General features: G+C 41.6%; 3 protein-coding genes across 7 annotated transcripts; all 3 read right to left on the bottom strand.

The window, feature by feature from the left end:
* Positions 1-203: 203 nt before the first annotated feature.
* sec31b (SEC31 homolog B, COPII coat complex component) lies at positions 204-11,885 on the bottom strand. Of its 5 annotated transcripts, none has more exons than XM_087784281.1 (27): positions 11,764-11,885; positions 11,245-11,353; positions 11,011-11,134; positions 10,237-10,432; positions 10,058-10,153; positions 9,826-9,966; positions 9,553-9,695; positions 9,371-9,470; positions 9,149-9,310; positions 8,924-9,076; positions 8,615-8,845; positions 8,475-8,549; positions 8,311-8,403; positions 7,939-8,050; positions 7,685-7,863; positions 7,458-7,584; positions 7,249-7,394; positions 7,005-7,178; positions 6,794-6,931; positions 6,497-6,680; positions 6,002-6,394; positions 5,842-5,880; positions 2,741-2,799; positions 2,514-2,663; positions 1,159-1,278; positions 1,023-1,094; positions 204-939 (listed from the first exon to the last, which is right to left on the bottom strand). In XM_087784281.1, the coding sequence occupies exons 2-27, from the start codon at positions 11,321-11,323 to the stop codon at positions 760-762; spliced, it is 3,666 nt and encodes a 1,221-aa protein (XP_087640407.1). In that variant the 5' UTR covers positions 11,324-11,353; positions 11,764-11,885; the 3' UTR covers positions 204-759. The 5 variants fall into 5 exon arrangements, with proteins under 5 accessions (XP_087640407.1, XP_087640406.1, XP_087640408.1 ...); XM_087784280.1 differs by having other exon boundaries at positions 11,245-11,395; positions 11,764-11,871; XM_087784282.1 differs by having other exon boundaries at positions 2,514-2,639; positions 11,245-11,395; positions 11,764-11,871.
* Positions 11,886-12,388: 503 nt separating this feature from the next.
* On the bottom strand, positions 12,389-14,386 carry ndufb8 (NADH:ubiquinone oxidoreductase subunit B8). The gene is made up of 5 exons (XM_087782857.1): positions 14,281-14,386; positions 13,963-14,086; positions 13,681-13,780; positions 12,624-12,779; positions 12,389-12,540 (listed from the first exon to the last, which is right to left on the bottom strand). The coding sequence occupies exons 1-5, from the start codon at positions 14,369-14,371 to the stop codon at positions 12,448-12,450; spliced, it is 564 nt and encodes a 187-aa protein (XP_087638983.1). The 5' UTR covers positions 14,372-14,386; the 3' UTR covers positions 12,389-12,447.
* A 613-nt stretch (positions 14,387-14,999) lies between these two features.
* gpx9 (glutathione peroxidase 9) lies at positions 15,000-16,919 on the bottom strand. The gene is made up of 5 exons (XM_087782856.1): positions 16,775-16,919; positions 16,618-16,711; positions 15,546-15,676; positions 15,349-15,479; positions 15,000-15,263 (listed from the first exon to the last, which is right to left on the bottom strand). Exons 1-5 carry the CDS (start codon positions 16,904-16,906, stop codon positions 15,206-15,208), a joined length of 546 nt encoding a protein of 181 aa, XP_087638982.1. The 5' UTR covers positions 16,907-16,919; the 3' UTR covers positions 15,000-15,205.
* Between the last annotated feature and the right edge of the window lie 1,668 nt (positions 16,920-18,587).

Raw genomic sequence — 18,587 nt, 5'->3', positions numbered from 1 at the left:
TTCTCTTTTAGTGTATTGGTTTAAACTCAGATATACAATATATTTAAGTCCATGTACTGATGAATCATTTTATATTTGTAAGTACATTTTTATTTTGGGAAACAAATACCGTACACAATGAGTTAAGGCTGTGCAACCAAAAAAAAAGCCCACCGAGGCACTTTGCCGCCACCTGCTGTCCAAATAGAAGAACAACTCACTGCTAAAACAAATAAGCGTATTTTATTTATCAGCTTGTTTATGTTGTTTATCCCATGTATGAAGAGATATTAGAAAAACAGATGGAGTTACAAAAGTGAAGTCAATAATGCAACAAAAGATGTTCTGGTGATGTTCTTGTTGTGAATACATGAACAGAAGAAAACCCCAGAAAGCATTGGTTTGACAGTCTTCTGTAGCAGTTCAGGCTCCTCGGGACCAAACCCAACCAGACATTCTTGAATACACACCCGAGTCACACTATTAACATCCAACACAGTTCAAAGCCACCCACATCGTAAGACCCCATTTATGATTGACAAGCGTAAAGTGGAGGAGAAACAATGACACTGATCTAGAATCAAACATCTTGGGTTTTACATCCAACTTCAGAAATAAATCACAACCGTCAGAATACATTCATCTTATCAGTCTGTAAAACCATCACGTGAGGTGAACCAGGGCGAACCCAGCAATGATCTCATTAGCAAAGTCCAAAAAAAAAAATAGTGGAAAATAAATAGATGAATAGAAGATGAGTGTTGACACTGGAGGTGCTCCTCAGACGCCCAGCTTGTTGGCGATGGTCATCACCACTTTAAGGATGGGCATGAAGGCAGAGATCTCGCTGAAGTTGCTGCTGCTCACCACCTGGGTGTGGACCTCCAGGCCCCGCTGGTAGTTCTGACTGGCCACACAGCGGCCGATCTCGTGGAGGCCGCTCAGGATGTTGTGGGAGAGCTGGAAGAGAAACGGCGACAGGCGGTGACACATCACGGCTAATGACGGTGCAGTTTATCATGTCATCCTCCTGCTCCTCTTACCGACTGCTCCCGCAGTTTGTCGTACAAACATCCCAGACGTTTACCGGCGTCGTCGAGCTTGCGTTTGGTTTGCTGGATCAGAGACAAACGGTAAATATCGGTGGATGGTTTACGAGAGAATAGTCACGTGACTGACCGGGTCTCCCGCGGCGAGCTGGCAGCGCTGGACCAGACCGTCGAAGGTGGACTTGAGGACCAGGTGCTCAGCCGGGATCTCTTTCTGCTCCACTCGCTCGGCTGGGAGCTGCTGAAGAAGCTGAGGGATCATGGGAAACTAGGAATCAATCATGTGCATCTGGAATGTACCGTCTTAAAAGTGACGATACTTTGGTAAATGAAAGCATATTTGGTTTGATATAGTTTAAATGAGTTGGTTTTGACTAGTTCAGGGATCGGCAACCTTTGCCACTCAAAGAGCCACTGGGACCCGAATCCTACATGAAAGAAAACCCTGGGAGTGGCAAAACCCTTTTGACTTTGAAAATGTAATATAATGTTCACTTTCTCCGTTTTCCTTTATGCTATATATAAATAAACTAGAAACAAAGCGTAAGTTTATTCAAAATTCAAACTTCACTCATTTTCCACCCTCATGTCGACTATTACTAATATTAATTATTTTCAGAGTATTTTATTCAAGTTATAGACAAAAATGTTTGTTCATTTTAATGTAGCAACTGGAGCTCAGTTGTCTTTATCTTTCTTAAAAGACACTTAAAAACATCAAAATACCTCCATACTGCTCGTCTGTAATGTCCCTCTTGTATTGAAGCTCAACATGAGAAGAATTGATAAGAAAAATACTTAAACAAGTGTATACTTTAGGCTTGTTTTGAGTGGATGATACCAGGCCGTCAATGCAAGAGGGTTGTTACAGTATGGAGGTATTTGGATGTTTTTAAGTGTCTTTTTGGAGGAAGATGAAGACGAAGACAACTGACCTCCAGTCGCTACATTAAAATACATTTTTGTTTACATCTCTAAACTGTTTCTAATCTATTCCTTTAAGAGTGAGACAGGTGAGGGCGAGGAGTCAGAGTTCTGATGACGGTGACGTCTTACACTAACAATTTCTATTAAATAAAAGGTAAAGTGAAGGAGAGGTTTGCTCGTTTTTAATTAATTATTGGAAAAACGCTATGAAATACTTCCAGTGTGTGTTCTTTTTGATTATTCAAGCACTTTGGGACTCTGGTCTAGAAAGGCGCTTTACAAATAACCTTTACTTACTTACTAAATAAATTCCCACATTTATACTTATACTTATATTAAAAAAAACTCAGGGAGCCGCATCAGAGGGCTGACAGAGCCGCGGGTTGCCGACCCCCCCGAACTAGTTTATATCGTTGTTGTCTTCATTACACTTTTTTATATTTATTTAAAAAATAAATTGTGTGTTAGCCTGAAATGGGCTTTAACCTGAAATTGTTCATCAACCACTAGTACAATAAATGATATTGACGACCCTGAAGCTTGTACATCCACACCCACCTGAACGCTGGGCTCCTGGGGGGCTCCTGGGGGGACTTGAGCATGATCGTGATGTTGATGGGCCTCAGCTTGAAAGCCCATCACTGGGGCGGTGATGGGAGCAGGAGGAGTGTAGTTCTCTGGAACCTGAGCGGTGAATAGCACAGATGACTTGACACCGATATTCTTACTTTAACGTTCCTAAAACAGTTTACTAGAGTTGTGGAATTAAAGAGAGGCTCAAGTACCTTCTTCTTCCGAGGGCCCCCTCGCACAGCAGGAGGGTCGTTCCAGCCTTCATGTGGCCCTGAAAGTCACAAACACACACTGTTGTTTTCTTCAAACTATTAATCAAACGGTCACTATGTCCATATTAGTCAATTTGGAGGCAGTTGATTTGTCAAAGAAGCAGCAAAGCATCAGGAATTGTAGAATTTCTTGATGGCACAAACCAAGCTGACCACACTGGAAGCCATTTTATCACCAACATGCATTTAATTATCATCAAAATTAAGCTTATATGAGCTCTATATCTGGACACTGATGTTCAAACAATGGTTTGTACTTGTGGGTTTACTCTTGTTTGTCAACTGTCTGATGGGATTCAAGCAAACACTGGATGTGATGTTTACTTTTTCAACAAAATTTTGAAGAAACCACAACTAAATCTTAATTATTTACTTTACATCATTAAGAAATTGTGTCATCTACAACTAAGGATCTAATCATTTCATCACATTTCATCATTTTGCACTTTTATAAATGCATTATTTGAATTTTATTAAAGAAGCAACTGCTGTTTAAAAGAAAATACCCATGGTAATGATAAAAACTATTAACCTTAATCTGATGAATCATCTTACATGAACTTATCAATAAAATGAAAGTGAGCTGCTTCTGTGAGCGGTTACATCCAGTGGTGCATGGAAGAGCTCACAATAACAAAGACAATAGTCACACGGGCCGACCAGAAACCATGGATGACTAAAGAGGGGCGCATTAGTCTGAGGGAACGTAAAGCTGCCTTCAAATCAGGTGATGCTGAGGCTCTCAGAACAGCGAGGGCCCATCTGAACCGGGTCATCAGGCTAGTGAAACGGGCCTACAGTCAGAAGATGACTGGGTTTCTTCCATGACCCCAGCAACACCAGACACCTGTGGCAGGGCATCAAGACCATCACTGGTTACAATGCCACACCTGCACCCTGCCAAGATGACATCAGCTTCCTCAATGAGCTCAACAGTTTTCACCCAGACGAACAGACACTCAGGCTCGAAACCACTGCTGTACAGAGAGTCCTGAGGAAAGTTAATGCACGGAAAGCTTCAGGCCCCGATAACATCCCAGGACGGCTGATCAAGGAATGCGCAGGCCACTCACTGACATCTACAACACATCACTGACCCAGGCTATTGTTCCTGCGTGCTTCAAGTCTGCCTCGATCACCCCAGTGCCCAAGAAACCAACCATCACGTGCCTTAATGACTTTCGCCCGATTGCACTAACAACGACCATCATGAAGTGCTTCGAGTGCGTGGTTAAGGACCACATCCTCTCTGTACCGCCCAAATCTTTCGACCCGTTCCAGTTTGCGTACCAACCTAACCGTTCAACTGAGGATGCCATCTCCACGGGAGTCTGGAGCACCTGGATGACAAGAACACCCACGTGCGAATGCTGTTCCTGGACTTCAGCTCAGCATTCAACACCATTATTCCCCAGAACCTGGTATGCAAACTGGGCCCTTTGGGCCTCAACACCCCCTTGTGCAACTGGCTGCTGGACTTCCTTATCAACAGAACGAAAGAAGTCTGGCAACAACACCTCAGGAGTCATCTCTGGGAGCACCGGCTCCCCACAGGGCTGTGTCTTGGGCCCGCTGCTGTTCACCCTGATGACTCACTACTGTCGTCCCAGGTACAATAACAACCCAATCCTGAAATATGCGGATGACACAACAGTCGGGGGCCTCATTCAGGACGACAACAAACTGGCCTACAGAGAGGAGGAGCAACACCTGGTGGACTGGTGTGAGGTGAACACCTGCTTCTGAATGTCGACAAGACCAAAGAAATCATCATCGACTTCAGAAGATCCCGACCCCGCCACGCACCACTCCTCATCAACGGCACAACGGTGGAGGTCGTCAGCAGCACCAAGTTCCTGGGGGTGCACATCACAGAGGACCTCAGCTGGACACTTCACACCACCTCCCTGGTGAAGAAAGCCCAGCAGCTCCTGCACTTCCTGAGACGGATGAGAAAGGCGTCCCTCCCCCCTCACATCCTCTACACCTTCTACAGAGGGACCATCGAGAGCCTACTGACCAGCAGCATCTCCATCTGGTCGGGGAACTGCAAGGCTTCCGACTGGAAGTCTCTTCAGAGAGTGGTGAGGACCGCGGAGAAGATCACCGGGACACCACTCTCCCCCATCCATCCAGGATGTGGCAAAAACAAGCCATCTGAACAGAGCCCACAGAATTCTGTCTGACTCCACCCACCCCTCTATGGACTGTTCTCTCTCCTGGCGTCTGGCAGAACAGAAAGATTTAGAAACAGCTTATTTCCTCTGGCCATCAGACTGCTGAATAATAATATGACTTTAGCTATGCACTCTTTAAAATATTACATATTTATTCTATTTATAACTTATTAGCACCATTAACTTATTTGTATTTATACTTTATATACATTAATTATTACATGCAATATTTATAATGTTATTTATTTATTGAGTTTCTACTACATTGCACTATTTTTAACTTATTAATATTTACATTTATACTTTTTATATATACATCTCTCTGCTGTGTTTTTTCAACGGTTGCCAAGCAAAGAAATTTCGTTGCCAGTTTCACTGCTTTGTTTTTTGTGCAATGACAATAAAAGAAAGTCTAAAGTCTAAAGAAATGTGTTATCGCTCGTCATGGTTATAGTTCAGCTGCTATTGTCCAAATCATGATAGTAAAATGAAAATAAATAAAATAAAAAGTAAAATGAAATCACATTTGACAGCTTTAAATAAAAAACAACATGTATTGATCAAATAATTATTGCGATGATTATCAGATGTGAAAGAAACTCTTTTCTGACCAGACCTCAAAAATTCAATTTAGTTTTGAATTAGATTTTTGTCCTGCTTTATATTTTAACCCTTGTGTTGTCTCTGGGTCAATGTAAACCACCTCCTTGGCTTCCATGAATGTATGCAGAGTTAAAATAGTTGACATAAGCTAGATTGCTTGCGGTCAAGTTATTTCCTGATAACATTCATTCAAATCATTTAAATCATAATAACCCAATGAAAAAAAGAGCTCAATGCGTGATCCGATGCTTATCCTGTTACCTTCAGGATCACTTTGAGAATTCAGCCATGGAAAATGTCCTGCAGGTTAAACGAAGGAGACACTTTTCAATATCTACCAAGATCGGGATCCAGACGCCGAGGCATGTTTGAAATAGTGACAGCACCTGGTCAGATATTCTACCTCTTAAAGAATGTTTACCTGATGGAGGAGGGGCTACAGCAGAGGCGTTGAAGGGTTTCGCCGCAGGAGCTCCAGGGCCTCCCTGTGGGTACCCCGGCCCGACGGGCACGTAGGGTCCTGATGATATTGGTGGGGCTGCCGTCTGGTTGTGAAGACTCCCGGGGTACATGGGAACTTGGGGTCCGGGCTGAGAGCTGGGTGGCATGGGTCCGGAGGGGAGCGAGGTAGATGGCATGAAGCCTGTAGGTGGAACACCTGGACTAGGCATGGGGGCCAGACCACCGGGGGTTGACGAGGAAGGTGGTAGAGAAGGTCCAGAAAGGTTAGCAGCCGGCATTGATGGGCCAGAGGGGGGGAAGCTGGAAGGTCCACCCAGGGGCTGAGGCTGGAACGGCTGATGAGGAAGGAAACCTGGGACGACACGGAAACACCACATTAAATCTAGGAATCCACTCACTACAGTTAAGGTATTTCTTAGAGACTCTCATTCATTAATTTTCTACTCAGTCAAACCTGGAGCAGGGGCGTGTTGTTGGGGATACGGAGGCCTCATGACGGGGCGGGCTGCACTGGGCTGTGGTATACGAGGCTGGGGCGGCAGACCCGGGACGCTGCTCGGTGGTGCCGCTTGCGGGTTGTACAGGGACGGCATAGGGGGCTGCTGGGGGGCAGGAGGAGCGGAGGGCTGATACTGACTCTGGTTTATTGGATGGAAAAGAAGTTGTTACTTCTGTTACACGCAAACATGCTCAAATATTTTTGCCACATGAACAGCTTCTTCTATAAATCACATTATAGTCACTGTTTTACCATTATTTGTGCTTTCTGTGCAGGGGTTTGGGCTGAAGGAGCAGGTTTAGCTTGACCCCCGCTCTGTCTTTTGAAAGAGCTCTGTTGGGCTTCTCCTTGGGCGTGGAACAGTCGGCTCCTCAGCATCGTGATGGCAGGCTGTGGAGAGCAAAACATCCATAAGGTGTTTGACCTAAAGCTCCAAAACAAGAGAGCATCCGAGATCTCTCACTTGATCCGATTTCTCAGGCAGGTAAGTCATCGCTGTGGCTAGACTGCCCTCTGCTGCCAGGATGCCAGCATAGCAGGTGAGCTTGTCTGCCAGGATGGGGCTCTGTACTGCCACCTCACTGTTACGAAGACGTTCGATGGACCTTCGTAGCATCATAACTTTTTCCACCAGATCCTGGAGAACAAAGAATTTCATGTTTAAGAATCAACAAGAATAAAATACAGCGCATTGGAGAGAAAGATACCTCCAGTCCAAGAGGTGAGGTTGTGTCTTGGTGTTGAGCCCAACACTCCACCAGCTTATCGATGTTCCCGGAGCAGATGTAGCACAGACAGGCCTGCAGGCAACGTTTCTCCGTCCCCTCACACTCCAGTCGGCCCCCCAGAGTATCTATCGGTGGACAGAGAAAAGGCTTAAGACAGTGTTCGGTCTACTACTGAAGGAGAAACCCACCACATAGACGGGCAAAGTCTTCTGGGTGAGCGTAGGTCAGCAAAGCAGCCAGAGCTTCTTTCCAGTTGTCCAACTCGCAGCTTTGGACAATGTCCCTCCAATTCTGGGTCACCACTGAGGAGATCAGCTGAAAGGAGAACAAGAACATATAATCTTCTTAAGTTAATGCCTAAGACTGAAACTTTTTGACCATTTTCCAATAATTTAACTCTTTATCGTCTTCTCACCATAGAGATACTGTTCTTGTGCTTGCTGAGGTATTTCTGCTGAGTCTTCTTCAGCAGATCTTCTCCTCCACTGATGGACAACAGGATGGCCTCAGCATATCGCCCATCGTTCAGGCACAACTCCACTGCACCCTCGAAGTTCCCCACCAGCAAGGCCTGACTTATCAGCCCGTCTGTGTCTGTGGGAGAAATAAAAGGAAACAACTGAAGTGGGCACAGGTAAGAAGGCTCTTCTCGCGAGGAAGGTTACTCACCACAGGACACGGGGATCTGGAAGTTCTCCTTTGGCGTCTGATTGAAGAAGTCTGCTGGCGAAACTGAACCAGATGTTCCGACGTCGGCTGCAGCAGAAGATTCATCTGACCTCTGCAACACGAAAGTATCAACAAAAAATGAAAACGCTGATGCGACACTGATGTTGAAAGACAAAGGCAGTAACTCCAAGAAACATTTAATCCTCAGAAAACTTTTTTTGATCATTTATTAAGACATGAATGTCTTTCAATCGAGATGCACTTGCAGTTTAGATAATTGCTTCAAGACGATGCAAAAGAAACTGTTCAGCTGTTCATTAACCTGCTGCCTTGGTTACCGTCACGTAAAAACATAAAAAAGTTGAGACAAACCTCAGATGAAAGCTGCAACATCTTTTTTGCCAAGTCTTCAGCATCGACTGCGTGTCCATTGGTCTGGAAATTCTTACTCAAGCATTTGGAAATCTAAGGAGTCAGTTTAAAGGTCAGTTTCATATCTACCATATCAGAACTTTCAACATTGAATCAAATCATACCTTTCTTTCCAACTCATCTTTATTAAAACCTAAAAGCTTCAGGAATTTAATCCGCGCTTCGTCCTCAAAATTCACCTACAAAAACAATCCAGCATGAAAATGTAATCAAACATAGAAGCACAATTTCATGGATCGCTCACCAGCAAGAACTTCCAGATGTCTTGTTCTGCGTCCGACTTGGCTGCTTGGATCTTGCCCTGGCAGTAGTCGTTAAATGAACCCGACTGCAGTGCTACCTGCAGCTCTTTGGAGCGCTGCAGGAACTCCGTCTCTGTGGACACTTGGCTCACAAACACTTGTCTGGGGACAGGCTGGGGGCTCTGCCCAGGTTGCTGTTTGGTATTCTCAAACGTTATGAGCTTTCCACCAAACTGAGAAAATGTGTTTCAAAATAAGTGAAAAAAATCTGCACAGTTATAGCAACAACTTGATGAAAGAGATGAACCTACAGCAAAGGAGGCTCCCACTGGTCTGCGCACCCACTTAGGAGGCTTCTTCAGAGGAGGAATGACGGTTTCCTGCACGGTAGGTTGTGGAACTTGCAGGGGAGGGAGAACTTGTCCAGTTCCGAATGGATCCATTGTGTCGAACGAGGATGAAATCTATTTTGTTACAGATCAACATTAATTTGACTTAAGTTTTCATTGTATTCCCAACATGAGAACAGCGTTAACCTTATCTACGGTGCTTTGTTGCTGAGCCTTTAAACTTCCCCCCATCACAGAGTAGACACTGATCCTGCCATCAAAAGAGGCGGCAGAAAGCAGAGCAGGGTTCCTAGGACACCACTGGACGTCGAAACACCACTGATTTGTGGTTGGAAGCTCGTAAATGACCTAAAGGATTGAGAGTCATTACATCGCTGACTGGAGTAATAAAATATAAATATATCCTACTTCTTGTGTGTTTGGATTCCAGCATAGAATGCGGTTGTCTTTGGCGCTGCTCAGCAGGAGCTCTGGATCAGCCTGGCTCCATGATATGGACAGAATTCCCCTAGAAGAAGAAAACATTAAGTGTCATCTTATGTCTAGGCCAAGATCAGAAGGTCAGAAGGTGGGTCAAGAAGATGCGTCACCTTGTGTGATTCTCTAGGACTTTAAGAGGAGAGGTGGCGAAGCGAAGATCCCACATCTGGATGACGGGAAGACGGTCGTCCTCGGAGGCCAAAACCAGCTGAGTGGCCACCTCGGGATGCCAGAGCATTCCTGAACAGTGCATCTGAACAAAAATGAATAACCTTTTAGGATGAACAAGTTTTTAACTAAAATGTTGCTTTTTTCTCTCAGTTTATCTACCCAAAGGTAAATGAATCAATAAATAATGCTTAATACAACTTGACGCTACACACCCTATTGCTGTGGTCGCTGATCTTGATTATGGGCTCGTTCTTCCTGAGGTCCCACACCACTGCTTTGCCACTTGGGTTAGCAGAAGCCATGATGTGTTGGACCTGCCGGTTCCATGAGACGACACTGACGTCTTCAGCAGGCTGAAGGAAAGAAGATTAAGAAGGCATGATTGCAAACATATACAGTAAATAAAACAATCAGATGTTCACTGGCAAAAAATGTAGAACCCACCTGGGTTTTTGCCCCGGGCGTCATTGGGCTGCTTAAGTTGTTCAAATCCCAAATGTATATCTCTGAATCATTTGCACCTGATGCAAGGAGGTTACTCTAGAGGAAAAAGGATCGTAACACATGAAGTACATCCCAAACTCTGGAAGTTGTGTTCACAGTAAACCTACTGCGATGCTTACCTGAAAGGGATTGAAGTCAAGTGCACGAACAGGCCCGGTGTGTTTGTCTGATTGTCCCACTACAGCATCATCCGCTGAGTTCAAAATGGCCTCAGGTTTGTAAACAGTTACCATGCCATTCTCACTACCAGCAACCAGCCTTCCACCTGGACCTTCTTCTCCCATTTCATAACCAACCCAGACCACACTATGCAACCTGTTAAACATAACAGTCAAAAGTGAGCTTTAGGGAAGTTATTATGGCAGCACACAATTTGCTTTCATAAAGAAATACAAAACAAAAGGAACACGCACACACTTATTTATATTATATATATATATATATATATATATATATATATATATATATAAGTACATATATATTATATATATACTGGGGGGAAAAAATGGGAATTCCACTACAAACAACTGAAACTTGCAGATAATCACACACCCCAACAATCCATCTGCATTAAAAGCACTATATACAACCAGAATGCGAATTTTAAACTACAAGAATCCACAATAAAATGAAATGGACAATTTCTGTAAATAACATTTCTTCCGTAAATAATGCAAATAGCTAATTTATAGCTTATATAAAACACGAATATATCCGAGTATTAACTGCATTCAGGCTCCTACAATACATGTAAATTAAATGATAACAACATATTTATTTAAAATTGTTCTGGTAAAATATCAGTCAAAACATCAATCACATCACTGTCCTCAATCTTAACTAAGTTGGCTTCAACTTCAATGGATTCCATGATCGGACAACTCCCACATTACCTGTTTGTAATCGGAAGTGACCCTTTAAGGTGCATGTCCATAGATGGATCAGTAAAATCCATGGCGAATATTTCCAGAGCAGCTGTGGTGTTGAAAGAGGCGTCCAGCTGCTGGGCTGATGTTCCTGTCAAAAAAAAACCCAAACCATCAAGGGATGCTATAAATGTGCTCGCTAGCTCAAAGAAGGTGAGGTTGGGAAACAAGTAGGAGTAAGTCAAGGGATGAGATTGTTACCCAGGGCCAGGTAGATGGGATGGTGCCCGGCTGGGCTCCATGCCTGCTGGGCGGTCCTCTGGATCTCCTTCAGCCTCATCGTCCTCTGCCGGCGTTAACACTTTTAATCCTGAACGTGGATCCCAAGTAGAAATGTGGGCAAAGGAAACACCTTAAGCATTAGAACAATAGTTCAGATTCAGAGTATCTCTTCACATTCACACGCCACCCATGGTGCAGGAAAAGCTAAAACTCCTAAATCATCCTGTCAGGGTTACGGTTAGCATTCCCCCAAAACACGCCCTGATAAAACCGTTAGGTTTTAAACTTACAGGAAACTAGCATCAACAGAACACATTTGTTAACCTCGAAGCAAAACTACAGATTTAAGTTGCTTATCCGAGAAAGCTGACGCTGCTGCTAACGACAAGCTAAAGCCACCACCCTTCCCTCCAGACACCAAACACCGGCTTAATCCAGTTTTAATGTGTTGTTTTATGGTAAAAAGAAAGCATGGATTGACGACGTGACGTGAACTACCTGTTTCACAGTCTGCATTCACCTCCAGGAGGGTCAGCAACTTGACAGACAGGCTAACAGATTAGCCACAAGGTTCAGACCAAAGTGTCGAGATGTGTTGTCGCTCAGCTACGGAAACCGACGAGGGACAGCGATGTTCCCATGATGCAACACGCATACCTACCGTTTTTATTTCAAGTTGAAATATTTGAGATTTTAAACAATGCGATCAAACATTAATCGGCCACACACGCCCCGTTAACGTAAGGGTGGTCAAATTTCTCATAGTATAGTAAAATACAAGAAAAATACTATTCCATTGCTAATATAATCGGTTTCAACACCATCTAGTGGACATTTATAGAATCACAGAACCACCAACGGAATGTGACAAATATTTTAGTGAAGTCACATCTCATTAGAAATGAAAAAACGATCCCAGTAAATAGTGTTCCTTGATATAAAGGCTGGTCTTGCTTACTTTAACCCATAAAAAAAAGGTCTATACAAGAAAGAACTCATTACTCTACAAATGCTTTAACCATAATTACAACCAACTAACCTTCTTAACAGTCGTTTACTTTCAGAACGAATTTTCATTAAATATCTTTGCATTAGGTAGCGACGTGAAAGCAAAAGCAGATGGTTTTATTTTTAACATAGGTTTTTATTAGACATAAATATGAACATAGTTAGAATTATTGATTATATTTCATAATTCTTCACTTCCTCTGGTGCTTTATCAGGATCGCCTCCTCTCTCCACGTAGAGATCGTTGTAGGGAAACTGTTTTGGCCCCTGGAAAAATTGTACAAATGATCAGATCCATTATCGTTTTTTTAACCAAACAAAAGGCAACACGTTTAACAACGAATACTTACCACTGGTTGATAGACTGGAAACACTGCCCCGACAGCGAGAATTAATAACATGGACCCAACGAACAAAAAGAAATGTTTATTCATGGTTATCCAGTCTGTTTCAGTGGGGGACGTGTCCACGCGGTTCCTGGTGAACATGTCGAATTGATAATGCATCTAGAATAGAAGAAGAGTAAAGGTTGGTGAGAACAAGTCTGGACAAAAGCATGTTGATTAGGTATACATCCATTAAAGGAAATGAAAATATCTGTAAAAGAGTTGATAAGTAACAAACTAATTTAAAATACAACATAACATCACTGATGCCAGCCTTTTAATCCTCTCTCCTTGAAAAATGAAGGTCAATTAATACAGGATAACCAATTTTTAGGGGTTTTATTTCTTTGATATGGACACGGTGTGCATTGGCCACTCCCAGCAACTTGGAGGAAAACGCTATGCACTGGTCACCAGACCACAAATAGACACACACCATAATCTAAAGTAACCAATGAACCTCTGCATCTCATTGGCGTCAGAATACTCACGTATTTTGATTCATAAAATATATCTTTTCACCTTGAATAAATATTGGTATAGTTTTGGAAAATAATTAGTGACACACTGACAGTAATTTCTATGATGATGTTATATTATAAGAATGTTTTGTGTGTCAAATTACCAAAGAACATCCATACAAGGACCTGGAGAAAAACAAAAAACAAACTCCATACAGAAAAGCTTATTTTTTTGGACACTGGGAGGAAACTCTTGAGTCCGGAACAAACCCAGACACATAAGCAAACGGATGTTGATTGACAAAACTAAATTATCCCTAGGTTTGTGTGTGTGAATGGTTGTGAATCTCTGCTTGCTCTGGAACTGGCGACCTGTTCAGAGTGTCCCCCGCCTCTTGCACGTACTAGTTGGGATACCTACTATGAATAAAAGGCTCACACTTTCCCCAGAAATGCCATCAATGAAATGAGCGAATTAAAATGAATAAGCATTTAACAAAGTGAAAAACAACATTCTTAATTAATGTATACCCAGTAATAAGAGTACTTCTTTAGCTTACCGGCTCACCCCAGTTCCTTCTCAGATCAGGGTGGTCCCACTCGTACCAGGGGTCACGCTCTTGTTGGGATCGGTCTGGAAGCATCGGATAATCTCCATAGCTGTAAGTAAACCACATCAGAATCAATATAAAAACAATGATCACATTGAATAGTTTTGTTATTCAACATTTCATTCTTTATAACAACCCCAGGTCTTTTGGTGCTGGCAAATATCTGTTGACCCCAAATTGTCCACGAGCAAGACACACACTTTTAAGGACATTTACAACCAAAACTCTTACCCCTCTCCTTTATCGGGATACGGCTCGTAGTCCTCAAGTCTCATGTTGTACTTTTTGGCAGCTGCCGCCCTCTCCTCGGGGGTCTTGGGATATGGACCAAGACCGGCGAAGCTGCCACCAGATGCTAAAACAGTAAACAAAGACGTAAACAAAAGTACAATAAATTACGTTCGCTTCCATTCAGAATGACAACAACTGCGTCGCTAGCTGCAGCTAACGTTAGCATGTCAAGGTTATGTCGACAAACAGATAAATACTATACAGACGGACACGCAAGGATTTATTTAAGTCTTAGGTAGCAACTGACAGACCACTAACCTGCCCTAGACGAGGACAATAGGGCTGGTATGACAGTCCTTCGGCTTCTAACAAGAGCCTGGGCTAGCCTTCGGAAGCTAACCCCCGCCATGTTTACTTGAGTAGTGTCAGGACGCGAAGCGAGGGCGCATGCGCGAACATGGACGTACTCACCGGGGACATATTCTTTTATAGATGCAATTTAATGTATAATATATAAAAACAATCCCCGAGCATAACTGCCACTTAATTATATCATAATATGTCACTAAATAATGGCTTCTTACTAGATACATTTTGCACTCTTGTTTAATTTTAATTAAATTCGTCAATGAAATACATTTTCTACTGTTACGGATTAATAGAAAAGTTGAAAAATGTAAGAATAATCTTTGTTCAACACATTTTTACAACATTTATTCAGATTCAAAATCAGAAACGTTTATTGCCAGAGCCACAACATGGGATTTTTTTGTGGTGGTAGTACAGGATAAAAGACTGAAATAAGCAATAGAAAATGAGTAAAGTATCCCTTCCAGACAGCCCAAACCATTTATAGTTAAATAAATATCCAGATATCAGAATTATTAAATGATCTCATTCAATTATTTAAAATTTAATACGATACTTTATTAAATGTCTTTCAGTGAAAGATTATTTAAGTAAACACCATTTCTTTTAATAATACATATATGTCATATATCCTCTCAACGTTTTAACAGAATGAACCAACACAACAATAGTAGCTGATCTATTTATTAATCAAACAACTTGAATGATTGAATCTCGTATGAAGACACTCCAGGGGACGAAGATAAATGTTCTCAGAATGAATGCACTGAAGTTCTGAGTTCTTCTTCTCCTCCCATCAGATCCAGCTCGGCCGCATCAACGCATTTACCGAGGGATCGTCACTCTCCCGCTGGTGCTGACCCCAAGAGATTCTTTACACAAGTGCTGCGATGTCCTTCTCCACCTCGTTGATGGGGGTGTAAAGGTCAAACCTGCAGGGAAAGAGAATCCAAACAAGGGATTTTTTTAAAGAAAATGTAAAGTGTATAATCTGAGATTCGCTGTCTTCCAGTGTACCTTCGGAAAGGTTTTCCATCCGCAGCGATAAGAAATCTTTCGAAATTCCATCGTATGTCGTTGACTTTGATGGGTGACCAATAGAATTTCGTTATTTCTCCAATCACCGGGTTCACAAAAGGCAACGCATCCTGTGAAAATAAACTTAAAATAAATTAAAAAAATAGTCTTGTCAAGAAAAAAAAGGTTTGTGTTACCTTTAGGTAAGCAAAAAGTGGATCCTCATTCAATCCGTTCACTTCCACTTTAGCAAAGACAGGAAACTTTGGCACAAACCCATTTCCAGGTCTCACATATTTCAAGATATTCAGGGTTTCATGGTTGCCCTCTAGAAGAGAAGACATCGCGATCAAATTGTGTTTTTATTATGTTTTTGAAGCATATTGTACATTAAAAAATATTCTTTGAATAAATATTATGCTTTTATACAAATGGGTTGTTTTAAAACTGGCAGCATTTATTAACTGATACCATGACAATCAGAAATCTGTTCATCACACTACCATTGGATGTTTTTCTTATATCATTTTTCCATCATTTATGAATCAAGTTATCCCACAATAATTCACTTCTCAGCAGCATTACTCTGACCCTTTTATACAAGAATAATCTATCAAGTCTAATCTAAGATTTCTTTTTAGGTAATGGTAACTATTGATATGCAGGGGTGGTTGAAAGTTAGCTGATAACAATCATGTCAATAAAAGAAGCAGAAATTCAAAGTTGCTATGGAGTTTCTGGGATTTTCTAAAAACACTGATGCTAGCTTTGTTTACCATGCATGTCAATGGGGAATGCTATCTTAACAGCAAACATGACAGTTATTCTAAAATAAGCAAAGAGAGGTAAATATTTCTATTGAGATACAATGAATAGAGTTGTAACATTCAAAACACTTCTCATAGCTAAGATTGTGTGTAATAATTGTAATAATTCTGTTTGGTAGTAGAAAGATAAAAGTACAGTCATTTTTCAGAATTTATCTTGTTATAGTGTTAAAGTATTTCTTGTAAAATAAATCAATGTCCATCAGTGTGGTCGTAAAATGACATTAAAGAAAACATATTGCTTCATTTAAAATAAAATATTTTGTACAATTAATAGAAAAAAATGTCTCGATATAATTTATATTAAGAAATGACTCAACCTAAAGTGTCTTTTACTGTTTACTTTTTAAACATTAAAAATATTTGTCGGACGATTGGGCTGAATGGGTAAAAAAAATCAAGCCTTCATTCACAGCTACATCCTAGATCTATTCCCACCGACCAGGAGCTTGAAGACCAAACTGGTTGCAGGAGAATCCCAGGACAGTGAAGTTGCGATCGGCAAACATCTCCATCAGTGCATTCAGTCGATGATACTGAAAACAAAAGATCTCACAGTACAAACGGTGCAAAACTGAATAAGCGCAGCAGCGTTTTACCTCCTCTATGGTCGACCCTCAGAACGTGGCGACGTTCACCACCAGAACCACTTTCCCCCTGAATCTACTGAGAGGAACCGCTTCTCCATCCAAAGTCTCGGCCGAGAAGTCGTAGAGTGAATCTTCCCCCATGTTGGTGGCGTGTTGTCGTAGCATTCACTGAGGTCACCTTTGTCGGCTCGTGTCATTCGGTGCAACACAAGCGATGAGTCAGTGATTGTTCAGCTTGAGCGGCTTCATTGTTTCCAGTGGTCAGAGGTGAGCGGAGGGATGGTCTTTTGTTTTATACATGAAGAACTGTGACACAAGTTTGTGCTTTCAACAAATATTTGGAAACATATAACTGGGGTGGAACCAGAGAGACATGTGCTGTGTCTCAAATCGCATACTTCTCTTAGTATACTAGAAGTTAGTATGCATCAGGATAGTGTACATACTAACTAGTACGCAAATTCTCAACAGATAGTATGTCTCAAATCAAACACTGCCGCTACAAACTAACCGGAAATGACGCTACAGCTTCTTCTTCTACTTCTATTTAACGCTATCGCTGACACCTGCTGGCAGCACGTTTTGCAAGTTTGGAAAAATAAATAAAGAAAAAATATGAGAATCGAAATATTCGCGAGATATTTAAGCTGGTATCAGCACTGAAGACGTCTCATCCTTCTACTGCTGCTGAAAATGCACCTTTAAGTATATAAATATATGCATCTATATATGACGTAACTAGTGTTTACAACGTCACTAAGATGGCGGACGTTTAGGGTAGATAGTGTCCATCGAACCGTACTCAGTTTTGTGGGCGTTTTAGTACGCCAATTTAGTGTGCATGGCGCACTTAATTTTGCATACTTAGAATTGAGACGCACTTACGCCATAAAAATACTAACTTTGAGTACGCAAGTATGCGATTTGAGACACAGCAATGGACTTGATTCAATGGGACAAACGATATCTCAGAGAATATAAAACAATCAATGAGTTGCACTTTATTTACCACGTCTGCTGTTCAAACTTATCAGCATCTTGTTTGTTTGTACAAAAGTATAATATCAAGTGTCGGGATAGCGGGTCTTCAGTCAATCTCATCGACTGCCACCAGCTTGTGAGGACACCGTCTGCTCCTTGGAAAGTTTGGAACCTCTATTTTTAGTGACGGTGCTGGAACTGCTGGACCACACATGATGTTTATTAGATCCTCAGGTGTGTCTGTGACACGTTATTAGAACATTTTTACAGGCTGGTTCCAATGTCTGCTGTGATCACATGACTTAAACTATTCCGGAAGTTGAACCACATAAAGATGGGACACAATCATGGTCTTTGAGTTCCCAATGTGTCCTTCACATACAATTGTACAAAGTTTTCCACTGAAATCATACAAGATTATTGAGAATAAAAGGAGCATAGAAAACTTTGCTATACTTATTCATCTATTTTATTATTCACCCAAAATAATATTAACTTAATAGTAATTAATTGATTTCAATGATCCTGTCTTCGTTGACATCTATGTTTATAAGTAAGTTATTGTTTTCCTGTGTTTTTTTTAACCCTTGTAAGAGGTTGTTTTTTAGACTTGTTTTCACGTCAATTACAATAAAGGTTATTTTTATATATATAACAGTTTTATTAAATTGATAATTATTACAATTATGTCTTGGCGAATTCCTTACCAAGTTCAAGTATGTCCACTAGATGGCGGTATTGCAACCTAAATATTCCCGCTAGAAGAATGATTATGTATGTATATTTTTTAAATAAAAGGGAAATTTATGAAAGTTATGTTTATCTTAGACCAAATATTGAG

This window comes from Callionymus lyra, chromosome 2 (genome assembly GCF_982586985.1).
Source record: "Callionymus lyra chromosome 2, fCalLyr1.hap1.1, whole genome shotgun sequence".
Lineage (NCBI taxonomy): Eukaryota > Metazoa > Chordata > Actinopteri > Syngnathiformes > Callionymidae > Callionymus > Callionymus lyra.
The sequence above is the reverse complement of the archived record's forward strand: the minus strand, read 5'-3'. Positions and strand labels throughout refer to the sequence as shown.